The following is a 16,174-nucleotide window of genomic DNA, read 5'->3' on the forward strand; positions in this document are numbered from 1 at the left end:
CCTTGAACATTTTAGGTAGACTACAATGTTGAGATAAGAATGCCACATTTATGTTCTTAATAAAACCTTTACCTATAACACTAGTTAAAACGCGTATGTACTCTGCACATTCCCTCTGTATATTGTAAGCAAAATCGGGCTCTGACAACATCCAAACGCTGATAAGGAGCTGCGGGAATCCAATAGGTACGACTCGCCCGCTTACCCCTCGGGATACTTGGCTCGGGAGGGCACCTGCTTGAAGTGGTTGGCGTCATGATAACGTGGGAATCCAATAGGACACACCCGCCTAACCCCGCATTATCATCTAGCTTTGTTTATATTACACCGTGTTGGGGTGAAAAGGAATTTTAGTTTAGTTTAGAGACACATGTTAACAAGAGATCACCTCTCATTTTTGTATTAGAATTGTTAATTACCGTATTGACGTATTAATAAACTTTATAATTGCTTTATAATTTAAAGATTTCTTACAAAATCAGAAGTGGGATTATACCCCAAGTACGCGCCGAACGAGTGAAAACAGACATAAGCCGTTCTTGTGCCAATTTAGTGACAAGTTAGTTAAGCAGTTCTTGTGCGAAGTGACAGAACAAAACGACCAGTAGTGACGTAGTGACGTAACCAGACAGCTATGGGAAAAACGTCGAAACGCCGGCGACGTGCCCCATCCACGTCGTCTTCTAGTTCGTCATCGTCTGAGTCAAGTTCCTCCAGCTCCTCGACGGGCGATAAAATGGTTCTTCCGGGTTGAAGGTGACAATCGACGAGACGCTGATTCCGATATTTGACCCAGGTACCGACAATCAAAATGCATCTGACTGGGTGAGAAAAGTTGATGATCTCATGAGTTTTTACAATTGGGACGAGAGGATTGTCGTGAAAATGGCCACCAATCGTTTACGAGGAAATGCGCGTAAATGGTACGATTCTCTCCCAAGTCCGTGTTTGAAATGGCGCGAAATGAAATGTCTAATGATTAAGAATTTTCCAACGCCGGTTCAATTCGGTCGACATTTAGTTGACGCTGCGAATTACGCGCCGCAACCACATCAAACCCTTAGCGACTACTGTTTTGAAAAAGTGTCCAAATTAAATCAATTGAAATTAGATATTCCGCCGGAATATATGATCGACAGCATCATTGAGGGTATCAACGACGAAAACTTGAAATTGTCGCTGCGAGCGGCCTCTTTTAAGACGGTCGGTGAGGTCGCAAGTTATCTACGCAATATCCCAAATCGGGGCGACGGAGGGGTTTCGTCGGCACCACCCTCCAGAAGTACGACTGGGATATCGCATAAGAATTTTAATAGGTTTAGCCTTGGCAATTCTTCTAAATACGACCGCAAAGACGAACTCAACCACTCAAACCATCTTTCATGCTTTAATTGCCGTGGAAGTCACATGGTCCGTGATTGCCCTAAGCCGCTAATTGAATGTGTTCGATGCAGGAAGTTAGGGCATAGAGAAGAAAATTGCCAGTTGGCGAAAATATAATGTCATTTAACGAAGTAAATTAATACGTTATCAAATCTAGCTCAAGTTAATTCAAAAAAAAAAATATATATATATATTTTCAATTCTTCCTTTCCGAGTGAGCTCTTGTTTGAATTGACTATATTACAAAGTTCTGGTAAGAAGTAAGGTACGCTGACCCTATCGAGAAGATACCAACCCCTTTTCACACCATACACGTTGACCACCTTGGACCATTCGTTACTAGTACGAAAGGAAACAAGTACGAGTATCTCCTAGTGATTGTCGACGGTTTCACTAAAATTACCCTGATTGAACCTGTGTGTGACCACCTTCCCGTTACGCGATAAAAGTTTCAACAAATTTAAAGTATTTGTTCGGTGTACCGCAAAGACTTATAAGTAACCGTAGTGTCAAAGACTTTTCAAAGATTTTGTACGAACTATAACATAACGCATGTGTTGCACGCCGTCGCCACTTCTCGATCCAATGGGCAATGTGAACGGTTTAACCGAACCATCTTGGCCGCCTTAGTCACTGCTTCGGGTGAGAAGCCAAACGATAAGTGGGACACCGTCATGAAGCAAGTCCAGAGTGCCATCAACTGCACTCATAAGAAGTCTATTGGGATGACCCCAATGGAGGTGCTGGTGGGTTATAAGCCAACGGCCATGGCCGAGTCAAATGTTTTAGGTAAAGTCCAAGGAGAACTGGAATGACTAGATTGACATAAGATAAGACAACAAGTTTCAAATCGAATCAGCCAGGATCAAAAGAATCAAAAGGTTCGATTTCGTCATGCTGAAGACAGATTGGTCTGCGACCGGTACCAGACCTAAGAGAGGGCACGAAGGCCTACACAACGGTTGTTGCCACTGACAAATTGAAGCCATGGGTTATGTTACGAGATAGTCCAGACCAATGCAAGGTAAGCAAATGTCCAAGACTGACAAAGTGTCAGTAATATAAGTCAAAGTCTGACAAAGTGTCAGCAAACCAAGTCAAAGTCTGACAAAGTGTCAGTAAAGCAAGTCAAAGTCTGACAAAGTGTCAGCAAACCAAGTCAAAGTCTGACAAAGTGTCAGTAAAGCAAGTCAAAGTCTGACAAAGTGTCAGTAAAGCAAGTCAAAGTCTGACAAAGTGTCACTAAAGCAAGTCAAAGTCTGACAAAGTGTCAGTAAAGCAAGTCAAAGTCTGACAAAGTGCCAGTAAAACAAGTTAAAGTCTGACAAAGTGTCAGCAAACCAAGTTAAAGTCTGACAAAGTGTCAGTAATCCTAATCCGACAAAGTGTCAATAATCCTACCCTGACAAAGTGTCAATAATCCAAGTCTGACAAAGTGTCAGTAATCCAAGTCCAAGTCTGACAAAGTGTCAGTAATCCAAGTCCAAGTCTGACAAAGTGTCAGTAACCCAAGCCTGACAAAGTGTCAGTAATCCAAGTCCAAGTCTGACAAAGTGTCAGTAACCCAAGTATAAGTCTGACAAAGTGTCAGTAAGTTAAGTTCAAGGCTGGCAAAGTGCCGGTATTTCAGCCCAAAGTCCTATAGAGAGTCAGTTGATCAAGTCCACTTCAAGACACAAAGGGGTGTCGATGGTATAAGCCAATGGCTGACGAAGTGTCAGTGCTACAAGTAAACCTGATAGGAGTTTCACAACTTCAGTATAAATTGATAGATGAGTATAATATTCTGATAATCTGTTCCTAATGAGGTTTGTCCACAGACGAACACGGAACAGTCCGAGGACGGCCTACGAAGTCAGGATGGTCGAGTGTAAGCAAAATCGGGCTCTGACAACATCCAAACGCTGATAAGGAGCTGCGGGAATCCAATAGGTACGACTCGCCCGCTTACCCCTCGGGATACTTGGCTCGGGAGGGCACCTGCTTGAAGTGGTTGGCGTCATGATAACGTGGGAATCCAATAGGACACACCCGCCTAACCCCGCATTATCATCTAGCTTTGTTTATATTACACCGTGTTGGGGTGAAAAGGAATTTTAGTTTAGTTTAGAGACACATGTTAACAAGAGATCACCTCTCATTTTTGTATTAGAATTGTTAATTACCGTATTGACGTATTAATAAACTTTATAATTGCTTTATAATTTAAAGATTTCTTACAATATGCAAATTTTCTAATGAAATAATTATATGTAATATTAATCATTATATTTACTGGAAGATATTATTGCTTTATTGTTTATTTGTTCGATATTTAATCTTCTCTTCTACAATATACGATAAAAAGATGTCATAATATGTCTAATAACTATAAAAAACAAAATCCTGTCACTTAACTTTTTTTAACATTTTTATTTGAAATATCAATAGCGTTGTGCGTTTTACAATTTCACAAAATGATTTGTACTTTGTACAGTAGACTCATTACCATTAGACTGTAAAAAAATTATGTTAGTATCTTGCTTTGGGATGAGCAAGTGACACTCTTCTAATTACATAATAAAAATTATGAAAATTGAATTAAGCTAAGACACTGTCTTTTGTTTTTATTAGGGAACATTGATAGAAGTTGCCTTGATCGTATATACGCCTTTACACCATGATACTTACTTATTTCTTGTTTCAATTTCCATTTTTATTTCATTTTCTTATTGTTAAGGATAATTTTATCTTGATATAAAACAGGATACAATTTCTTTGTATATTATATCAGTACTTTTAATCAAACGTTCTATATAGGTATAATAAAAGTAAATTGCAGACGCCTGAAGATGTGAAAAAAATAAAATATTATAAAATCTTAAAATCAGACCATTTAAAAAAAAAAATAAAGACGCCCTTGAAATAACTGACAGTGATTCATGTCATGTACGAAATTTTTTTATATTTTTTTTCAGTAACGGGAATTATGTTTAATGATCAAATTTTAAAGCACTAACATTCTGTTTTAAAATAAAATGAGTGGAGAGTGTTATTCTGCAAAGAATTTACACGTGGAAATAAACTCATCAAGAAAAGGTGAAAAAAATCGTAATTTAAATGTCGGTGAGGGACTCTAAAAGCTGTGTTGTTCTTGCAGATAAAATAATGGAAACAAATGATTCAAAATATAACCCGAATGAAAACATAGATGAACTTTTAGGTATTTAGCATCTTCTCAAAGTTCCGTTTAATTAACAACTAATTACAGAATATGAGTCGATGGTCACATCCGCTGAAAGTAAATGCAGTCAATTAAAAGGTCAACTGGAACGAATTAAACAATTCTATAACAACCAAACAGAAGTAATGAAATCGCCAAATTCTCAGGTACCAGGTATTAAATCTGCGAGAGGAAAAATTAGTAAGTTTAAAAAGAATTTTTGTATCACATAATATACATTTATTAGGTCCATGTATAGAGGCACCCTTTAATAAAGACACCAATTCCACAAAAACACCAAAAATCATACGTCAAAACTCGCAAGCAATCGGTACAGATACAACCGGAGCTGCTTTAGGAACAATCAACAACATATTAGCTGGAATTACAAAATCTATACAGATGCCAGATTTTATGCAGCAAGTAAAAACTTACGACTATAAAAGCAAAAGTAAGATAGATGTTCAAAGCAAAACTTGTCAAGAGCAAATTCATGGAGTTGAAGAAGTAAAAATAAATTCAAAATCTAAACAATCAATCCGTGTCAAATCGAAATCAAAATTCAACGCTAGAAGAAGCAAACCAAAAGTTGCTTCGATCACTTCTTCAACAAATTTTAAGAAAATGAAAAAATCGGCAATAAAGGTCCCCGACAAACGATTTAATAAAAGCAGTGACCAACAGGTGAACAAAACTGTAATACCTGAAATAAATAAAAAACCCAGAAGAATCCTTGTAAAACCTCGTTTTACAAGTCGCGATATTGCAAAGGATGTACCCACACCTACTACTAAATATACTGCGCGAAATCCGGATTTAGTTGAAATATATCATAATAATGCGGTAAAAGAAAGCAAATCAAGCGATAGTGATATTACTAAAAAAAAGTATTCAAAGGCCAACGAGAAAACTGAAACACGTAGTGAATTAATTCCTCCGTTAAATATCGAGGAAAATGACGTTAAAAATGACCAGCCGAAAGGAGTGGTCAGTTGTGTGTATAGAAATTACACGATGCCGACAATTTCTTCAAGAATGAAACAAGTCGCAAAGTATTACATGAACTCCTTCAATATCAAAACAATACCATTTTGTCCTGCAACCTCTACAAGTCCTAGCCATAATATCGGGATCAATATTCAACAAGTAATGAGCATGGTTAAATGTAAACAACCTGTTGGACGATTATCTCCTACTCTTGCTTATAATATTGGTTTAGCTGCAGGAAAATGGGAAGATACTCCACTGCCATTCCTTGTTTCCAGCGTTGCTTCAAAGACTTTCTAGTAAAAAAAAAATTGTAATGACCGCCAGATTAAGTAAAATTTTGCGTGTTTTAGTTCACAATGTCCCCTGTCCAAAAGTACAGTAAACTATCAGCATTTACAAGAAATGGCAAAAACCATTCCACAAGAAACCATCGAAGAAGCAGAAGAAAATGAAGATACTAACTCTCCTGAAACGCAGTCTATTATTATTACAGGTCCATCAGGTGACGTCAAGGTGACCAACAGAAAACAGACTATTTGGACTGCTAATTTTGATGAAAAAAAATGCACGTGCATTACACCTAAAGGTGTTGGGTTTCAGCAAATAATTAACAAGTTCAATGGCACTGTCTCCAAGACTAAAGTAAAACAGTATTGCTGTTTCTTTACTTGAATTAACTGCATAAATTTTAGCACCTAAATAATATTCCGATGGTTCCACTCAAAATAATTAAACAAGAACAAGCTCAACGTGCGCGTGGTGGAGAAGAGTGTTCAAAGCCGACATCCGATTTTCTTCCGCTTCAAAACAAAGAAAAGAAACTGAAAGAAGTTTTAGGAAAATTACACGATGAATTTGAAAAAATGACTAAGTAAGTTATTTTAGCAAAATAGTATTAGAAAAAAATTTAATTAAATAAAAATGTCATATTTAGAACATACGACGATCTTGTTAAACAGAACGAAGAGGGTAAGGCAAATGCGCAAACGATGAGAGAATTAGAAATTTTGGATAAAGAACTGAATCATAAAGAAGAAGAAATTGTTATGGTGATGACTTTGTACAAAGAAGTATTAGCTTTGAAACAACAAGTCAAATCTCTAAAGGATCGAACAAGCAAGGAAAACATTTCTGTTAAAAGTCAACCACCTAAATTTAACGGTTATAATAATGTAACAACTGCAGGACTGCTTAACAAACTTTTGCAAAGAGTTCAACATTTTCAAACTCATTATAAAAGACACTAAATCTTTGCAGTAAAAAATCTCTGATTTATTTTGTGTTTCATTGTAGTAATGAATATGTACACTTCGCTCCAAAATTAACGCATAATTTGTAATTATATTTATATTATTTTTGTTAACTGTTTCTTTCAACAGATGTGAAGGAAATATGTTTACCTTTCTTTTCAAGTTTTTTTTTGAAGATAAATCAACACAAAATGTTGATGGTGTTTTGTTTAAGTGAAATATAAAACATAGCAGTGTTATTTTCTGTTTATTCCTTGCCTCATTTTTGTCAATTATCATAGTTAACTGCTTTGAAAGTAGCCTGTTATTGTTATATTCGAGTAAAATGGATCGTAATGGATGAGTTCGAATAAATCTTTCCGCGGAAAAATGTGCGATGGTGGTGGCGTTCTCCGAAAAATGCGAATCTCAACAATCCATCTCTCGACGCTTGGGGGTGACTCAATCTACCATTCTAAGGGTTCAAAATCGAGTTAGAGGGACAGGTGCCAATACGAGAAGGTTGGGTCAGGGTAGAAAACGGATACAAACGCAGCTCAAGACAAATTTTTGCGCCTACGAACCTTGAGACAACGATTTGTAACAAGTTCTAGCTTGAGTCAAGATTTTTCCCGGAGGTACAATACCCAAATTAGCCAAAATGCAATTAGGCGAAGATTGGCAGAGCATCATCTGCTGCCGTTTGTACCCGCAACGGGTCCCCTTTTAACCGCAGGCCACCGCAAAAGACGACTAGAGTTTGCTCGCGAAAACCTAAATTGGCAAGAAGCTGATTGAGCTAAGGTATTGTTCAGCGAAGAGTCTAGGTTTTGTCGATTCTCTAATGACAGGTGTATGAAAGTCTACAGGCGTCCTGGAGAACGATTTGCCCAGTGCAATGTTGTTGGAACCGTTAGTTTTGGTGGAGGCTCAGTTACGATTTGAGGAAGCATATCTTTGGATACCCGCACGGAGATGGTTGTTGCAGCACCATTGTGTTTAAGTGTCCATACACTTAAATGCCTACAGACCCATAACCAATATCTGGGAACCTCATGGTGTGGCCTGTGCACCACATATCGGCTAAAATTTCTTGTTTATGCATAATAATGCAAAGCCTCACGTAGCACAAGCGGTGAGTCGATACATTCACGACGTTGGTATTAACACTGTGGACTAGCCAGCCCAAAGTCCAGATTTAAATCCGATAGAGCACTTATGGGACCACATGGAAAGACAAGTTGCAGCTTCGCAACCTGCGCCAATAAATCTTAACGATCTTGGAAACAAGCTTGTTGAGATTTGGGATGGTGTTGACCAAGATTACATAAGACATTTAACACCGAGTAGGGGTAGGCGGTGTCAAGCAGTAGTTACCACAAGAGGAGGAAATACCTGTTATTAGTTACTTTTTCGTGTAATTTCTTAAATAATGTTGTGTTAATTTTTGAATCGTTCCTGTATTTTACTTTATTTAACGTTATTTATAAAACAATATATAGATTTGGTCCACGTAAACGTTAGGCTTTATGCTATTTCAATTTAAACAACTACAAAAAAAATTTACTCCGTTTTGAAAATTATGCGTTAATTTTGGTGCGAAGTGTAGAATGAAACTATTCTTCTAAAATTATTTAAACTCGTTTCCCAGTGGATTGATTTTGAATTTATCTTTTGCGAAGAATATGTAAACTGATCGTTTAATCTTTTCATTGTGCAGTCGTTATTCATCAATTCAAATGGGCTACATGTGCCTGGAAATGGTTCAACAGAGATATAACATAAAAGATTAATAAAATTACTTACATCGTTCGATTCAAAGTAACAGCGATTTTCTGATTGGTCAATTTTAATTGTTAATTACAAAAAATCTACTACACCCTGACCATTTTTTAACGCTATTGCTTTCATTTATCACCCACGAAAGCGTACTCTAAATCTGATTCGCAAGTTCTGGGACACCTGTACCTATAAGAAATAAAAGTTGAATTCCATACTAAATTATGTATAGTCGCGGACAGAAAAAAGTAGGACAATGTTTATTCGCTAATGTAAATCGGTTTACTCTTTCCATGGTTACTATTAAAATACTTATTTATTTATTTATCATAGTACTCAAGTTTACTCGACTTAATTTTAACTAAAAATCTTAATAAGACTTGTCCTTTTTTTCTATCCGCGACTATATGTCCGCTTTTTTATCCTATACAAGAGTGAAATGTTATCTTACACTGTCTAGATCTTACACTTATATTGTCGGTATCGGTATCTGATTGTCAAAGAAAAATGTATATTTCTGTTTCGGGCGTTATTTTTTGTTAAAATTTAAAAATAAGAAAAGATTTACTCGTTTCACTCGTGTTTTAAAATGGCCCACGCGTGCCAAAAAGGGCCCAATTTACACACAAACTCGTCAAATAAACTACTATTTTGAATGGAATCAAAAATTAAAAAAGTAAAGAGTTACCTCATTTTGAAGGAACATTTTAGGACACTTGCAGTTTAAAAATTCAAAATCGGTTATACAGTTTCTTTAAAATCGCTAAATACTCTTCCGATATCTTTATCTCTCTCGCACACCTGATTAGCTTTAAAGGCTTTAAACCTATTCAATGATAATCTTAAAAAGCCAACTGCCAACTATAAAAAGTCAGATTTTCATGGATAGGTCAATGCATGTATGCAATCAACTAACTAAAAAAAATGTCAAGTTCTTTGAATGGCTATTGTGATAAAATAAATTTTAAAAATATATTCGCACTTCCACCATGCCGATTAGAGCATAAGAAATGCGTGTTTTTCAATCACTTATCCCGGTAGACCAATTCCATCAATCGGAACAATTTTTAACATTATTTCAAAAGTTAATCTTGAATGACATTATTGACATTTCTAGTCGAAAGTTCATTTTTGTCAGGTTTGTGGTATAATTCGTTGCATAGCAAATACTCACAATGCATTGATAAAAGCCCTTCACGATCTTTTTGGGACCGAGTTGGCTATGATTTTTTCTTTTCATGTTGGATGAAACGGATGCAACTTTTTTTCTATCAGTGTCTATTCGACATTTTCTTGTCACTGCATTGCCAGATTTTTTATTTTAATACTCGTAAGAAAGTAAATAATTTAAGTGTGTAAAAATAATTTTAATTTACGTCAAAGGAAAAGTCAAAATTGCCAAAATAATTTTGTTAAAACAAAAAATTTCCATTAAACGATGCTACTATGGCGGTCAAAAAATTTTAGCCGTCACTTTCTGTCATTTCAAAAAAAAGCCATGGGTAGCTTTGTAAGTTTTACTTTTTTTAGTAGAAACATTTTTACTTTGGACGTACAGTCATCTTCAAATAAATTTGAGACAGCTGTTGTAACGTAACTCTCAATTTCACTTGTGCACTGGGGCAATTTTTTTGGTTTTAAATGTTTTTTATTCTATTTTAGTCAATAATTGTCTTTTTTGTTCGACACTGTCATAATTTGAAAATTTTCTCCTATGTGAACGAATTTTGATAAATTTGACAACTTTTTAAAACGAAACGTCAAGCTTATTTTAAAGATTTTCAGCGATTTGGAGCCTTTGGGGGAGTCGTCGAACAAAAAAACATTGTATTCAACTCGTTCTTGTGTAATTTGGGCTTTTTTTGGCACTCGTGGACCTTTAAAACTCTCATTTCACTCGAGTTTTAAACTGGCCCACTCATGCCAAAAAAGCCCAAATTACACGCGAACTCGTTAAATAAACTACTATTATACAACCCCAAATGAGGGCATAAATTGGCCTTTATGGCACAGATCTGTCAAGCAACGATTGGTTTAATTATTCAAACAATGGTATCAAACATTATTTGATTAAAGAAAATCATACATTATTATACACAGTAACCCTAACAACATCAAAATAGCTAACTAAATTTGCATGGACACAACTTTTAGTTGATTTCCTTTATGGAATACTAAATATTTGTTTGAATCTTTTAGAAATTATAAAATAGAAAATAAAACGTTGTATGTACCACGGGCATAATTATTGTCGATCATGGCCCTCGGGTATTTAAAAGCCCTCGTTCCTCGAGCTTTAAACATTCCCTCATGCCATAATCTCCTGATTATGCCCTTAATACATAAATAACTAAAATGTGATTTCAAACAGTTAATTAATTAACATTTTATAAAATAATATTTTGGCTAAAATTAACAATTGAATTGTTGTTATTTTATTATTATTAGGCATGTTGCAGTAAAATTGCTTTGAAAAGCATAATCCCTAGTCAACTTTGACAAATAAATGAAATCTGTTATTTTTTCTAATAGCAAAAAATCCATGGAAATATTGTTCAATGTACAGCCCACATTACGCTTGAAAACTAAAATTGTCCCAGGTTTATCTGAACATGACTGTACACAGAATAAAGTAATTGTTGAAAAGAATTGTTAAAAAAATCGTAGATTATTGACATTTTAACAATGACATAAGAATGTGAATGCAAATAACCTTCTCAATAAATAACGTGATTAGTATCATCTTGTGGAGTAATGTCATTTTAGCTATTTGTAACTTTAGTACCAACGGTGTTATACTTGAAGTGATTTGTTTAGCATTAAGAAAGTGACATGAAAAATGGATCGCAATATTGTCATGACAATTACAATCAGTAAATACCGCGGTATTTAAATGCTTACCTTCGGTAATGAATGATTATACACCATCATGATTGAATTAATCACTGTAATAGGTTGGCGATGAGTGTTTGTGTTTAATTTATTGGTCGGGTAATAAAATTCTTAGAAATAAATGTGTGTAATATCATGTATACTTTCAGTAACGACGTATTATTCAATTTTTAACGTATAGAGTTTTTTTTTAATCTCATATCATTATTCTTGAATTGCCGATATTTAAGAGGAAAGCCAAAAACAAAAAATTATCGTCGGGAAATTAGGAGTTGTTAAATGTAAATACACGTTTGATGTTGTTGTAACGGGCATAATTGTCACCTATAGGTGGTAAATTACAGGGCCGCCTTGCCGTTGCGTCACCAAGGGGCAGACCCCACACCATCAAGTAGAACAAATTGTAGGTATTACTTATAGCGAACAATGGTGTCATCGCACTGTTAAAACTAAACTTATTACAATTTCAATGGCACTCCGCCTAGAAATTAAGTTGTTGAGAATGAAATGTTTCAAACAAAAACACATTACCACGTGCCGCTAAAGCAGAATGTATGTGTCATCTTAATGTAATTACTGAATTAAGTCATTAACCAAGAGCCAAGAGCCGGTCACTTCTCAACCTTTTGATGAATTTTGAACTGTGAAAAAAAATCCCAGGAATGATCCATTTCTTTAGAATAAGGCCAAAATATTTTTGAAATTGTTGTTTACCGTTACTAATAATAATGCTCATACATAAGTACCATAAATAATGAAACATTAAGGTAAAAAAATTACTAAAATAGTTTCTTAGTTGTGCAATCCTTTTATCCTACACCTAAGTATTTGCAAAAATTATAAAACTTGTTCTCTTGAAATATTTCCTTAATCGCCAAGATAGGTATACAAAATAACTGAACTTTATATACAGTGCATTTTTTTTAACTGTTGCCATAGGGAATTGCATGGTAAAACTTGTACCCCCTGTTAACTTTTGTTCTGATGAAAATATTCAAACCATTTTTGGAACAAAGTTGGAAAATTTTTTGAACTATCGGATAGATTACAATTCAATGTCCTAAACTGTCGAAAAAGTTGTGAAAAACTATTTCTAGCGCGCCGGAATAATAGTACGTCGAGCGGCCGCCAGAATAGCGTCCCTGTCGGCTCAACATGCTCAACAAGCACCTGAGACCTGACTACATCCTGACTATCTCCACTTTTGACTTTTGTCACTTTCATTTAAAAAATAAATTGCGAGATCTCCTCGAGGCTATGATTAAAATAAATAATAAATAAAAATATAAAACCTAATTTTTGTTCCCATATCGTCAACTACGTGTTTTGTCAAATTATTTACGCTCATTAATTTCAACTTTGAAGAGTAAAATTAGTAAAATAAAACTGCTTGTCGTTCGTTGTTCAAACAGTATGCATTACATAGTCTTATTAATGATTTATTACAAAAATAAAAATTTGCACCAAATCTGCAGTGGATCATAAGTTAACAGAGGGTATAATTTTTACCATGCAATTCCCAACGGCAACAGTTAAAAAAACGCATAAGAGGTCAACCAGAAACTGTGGAGGAATTAAGGGCAAGAATAACACGCGAAGAAATTTTCAAGATCGCTTGGGATATTGTCTAGCAGTCGAAGGAAAACACTTTGAACATTTCCTTTAATAATTTCTGTTAATTTGTTGAGTTATTTGTGCGTTAACGTTTTGTTTTTTTTTTTTAAATAAATAAATGTTTACATGTTCTGCCTTCCGAAAGCTAATTTAATCATAGCCTCCAGGAGATCTCGCTATTTTTTAAATGAAAGTGACAACAGTCAAAAGTAGAGATGGTAAGGTGCTGGTTGAGCCGACAGGGACGCTATTCTGGCGACCGCTCGACGTACTATTATTCCGGCACGCTAGAAAATATTTTTTTCACAACTTTTTCGACAGTTTAGGATATTGAATTGTAATCTATCCGATAGTCTAAAAAATCTACCAACTTTGTTCCAAAAATGGTTTGATATTTTCATCAGAACAAAAGTTAACAGGGGGTATAAGTTTTACCATGCAATTCCCTATGGCAACAGTTAAAAAAAATGCACTGTATATGTACCCGTACATAATATATATTTATTATAATTCTTTGGAAATGAAATAATATACCTACTACAACACAAAAGCAAAGAAGCTATGGGAGGGGCCAACCAAAATTTCATTTGAGGAAGAAGATATTTTCGGGGATAATGTGATAGCACCAGTTAAAACCTATGAAAATTGACCGATTGCGTAGGACAAGTTCAATTTTCTATAGGTTTTAACGAGTCACTTTGACATTAACCAATTTTATTCATTTGATAGCTTCTTCTGCGTCTTTGTTTCCGTATTTTAACCAATTAAATTAATCAAAAATGTACTATCGCGGCCAAAATACTTTGGTCGTCAATTTTTGACACTTCAAATGTAAATCAAGTATTAATGTCAAAATACATGACAATTTCAAATAATTCTTGTCAAAAATATGGCACCTTCAGTTTTTGGTAAATATAGAATCGTCTTACTTGCTTCCGAAGGTTGTCTAAACCGCGACCATGTTGATCTTTTGCTTTTGAACCCTGCCTCCGCAGCTGGGATTTACCCCACCCATATGACACTGATAGATTAAAATAATTCTGACAGTAGTAAAAAATAAGGTTAAACATCCTAAAGTTTGCTTTACAATTGAATGTCATTTATGTCACATTGACGACCAAAGTATTTTGGCCGCGATAGTACCATGTGACACGTGAATTATATTTTCAGTAACATAAACCAAGTCAATTATGAGAACACATTTTTGGTATTTGTGACTTTAATTTGCCAAAAATAAACTGTTAAAAAATTGTTATCCCTTATTTAATCCCTGCTGTTTGGTCATTACAAAACTCATATGATATTTATTTACAAAACAGATAGGTACCTACTTTGTCATTTACTGGTTGACTGACGAAAAACTTTTAATTCTGTATATCTAGCTTATAAATTACGCGATTTGAATAAATGACCACCAAATGAAATCATTTTGAAAACACTAATTTATTAATATTTTTTCTTGCGCCTAGTTTTTCACAGATGAAGTTGTTTTTTTCAAATGGCAATTTATCAAATATTACAAAGATTTTTTAGAATAAAATAATGTAATAGTATATTAAAGAACGAGTTTTATAAGGGTTGATTTGGCGCATGAGTCCTAAGTGTAGAAAACGACCCGTAGGGGAGTTTTGTATGGGACGAGTGCGACAATGCCCTTATTAAACGAGTTTTTTATGTTATTTTTTAGAATTTGCACCCTTGTTTTAATTTTTAAATAAAAAAATTAAATTTTCAAATTCTAGGGAATTTTGTACCTATTAATTGGTAATTCAAGGTAACGGATGCAACTACATCTGCAACATATGTTAAAAAGTAGAGTTTGAACATTAATATTGGAAGTTTTTTGGTGTAAATCACAATAATACACCGAAATATTGATAAAAATGTTCTTGGAGATCTATTAAACTACGAGTGCTTTAAGAGATAACAATAAACAACTCCAATTGAATAATAGACCCATTAGAGACGCAGATTCTAAAATAGTAGTTTATTTAACGAGTTCGTGTGTAAATTGGGCTTTTTTTTGGTATGAGTGGGCCAGTGAGTGAAACGACGTTTTAAAGGCCTACAGGTGCCAAAAAAGGCGCAATTTACACACCAACGAGTTGAATACAAGGTTTTTTTTGTTCGACGAGCCTTTTAAAGGCTCCAAATCGCTTAAAATCTATAAGATTAGCTTGACGTTTCGTTTTGACAAGTTGCGACTTTTATCAAAATCCATGATGACGAGTTTTTAGAAAAATGTCTATTGTCTGAATAAAGGCGCAACGGCAGAAGCATTTTTATTACATTCGCCATAAATCAAAATCATCTCTGTGTTCTCATCGTTCGAATACATTTTAATCGTCGTATTTTAACCTTTTCGTAAATGTCAGTTGACAAATAAAATTATTGGAAGCAAAGCCATCATGGATTCATAATTTCATTTTAAAACAATACGATATTTAAAATAGCAACGATCATTTTGAAAATGTATTGTGGGTTGCATTTTCAATTCCGCATCACTCATGAAATACCCTGTATTATTCATAATTATAAATTAATCCGAACACTAATATCGAGTAATAAATAAATATTGAGTGAAACTTTTTTTGGTTGATAGGCTTATTTCGTTACCATTTATTGTTCAACACTGTCATTTTTAAACATTTGAATTTTTGTAATGATATAAAATCCAGAGGCACAATGAATTTTTTTGTATACAACAAGGATCACATTTCGAGCATCCTTCTGCCTTCTGTACTTTTGGTGTTTTTCTTTAACCATATTCAGATAGCATATTGTACAGGGCAAGTCACATAAAACTTATTTCTGAATTTATTTTGTACCCAACCAAAAATACTAATGACGCTGACCACTTGATACCGTTTATAATGTGATTTAATTTAGTAATCAACGTAGGTATGTAATTTGACTAAAAATGTCAAAATGGCGTTATTCTATTCTGATTAATGAAATCAAAAATTAAATTCATCAACTGTCATTTTGACATTTTTAGCCAAATTACATACCTATTATATTTTTTATACCTATAGTTGACTCAAGTTGCAAAAAACCACTTGTCATTTACAAGAGTGTTTTTTCA

General features: G+C 34.5%; 1 protein-coding gene across 4 annotated transcripts; it reads left to right on the forward strand.

Annotated features, from left to right (window-relative positions):
* Positions 1 to 4,278: 4,278 nt before the first annotated feature.
* Positions 4,279 to 6,850, forward strand: LOC138136094 (uncharacterized). 4 transcript variants are annotated; one of them, XM_069055210.1, is made up of 8 exons: positions 4,279 to 4,461; positions 4,523 to 4,585; positions 4,634 to 4,786; positions 4,833 to 5,750; positions 5,805 to 5,871; positions 5,926 to 6,217; positions 6,268 to 6,446; positions 6,510 to 6,850. In XM_069055210.1, exons 1-8 carry the CDS (start codon positions 4,401 to 4,403, stop codon positions 6,820 to 6,822), a joined length of 2,046 nt encoding a protein of 681 aa, XP_068911311.1. In that variant the 5' UTR covers positions 4,279 to 4,400; the 3' UTR covers positions 6,823 to 6,850. The 4 variants fall into 4 exon arrangements, with proteins under 4 accessions (XP_068911311.1, XP_068911288.1, XP_068911295.1 ...); XM_069055187.1 differs by having other exon boundaries at positions 4,833 to 5,871; XM_069055194.1 differs by having other exon boundaries at positions 4,845 to 5,871.
* Positions 6,851 to 16,174: the final 9,324 nt, after the last annotated feature.

The sequence above is a fragment of the Tenebrio molitor genome, chromosome 1, assembly GCF_963966145.1.
Source record: "Tenebrio molitor chromosome 1, icTenMoli1.1, whole genome shotgun sequence".
NCBI lineage: Eukaryota > Metazoa > Arthropoda > Insecta > Coleoptera > Tenebrionidae > Tenebrio > Tenebrio molitor.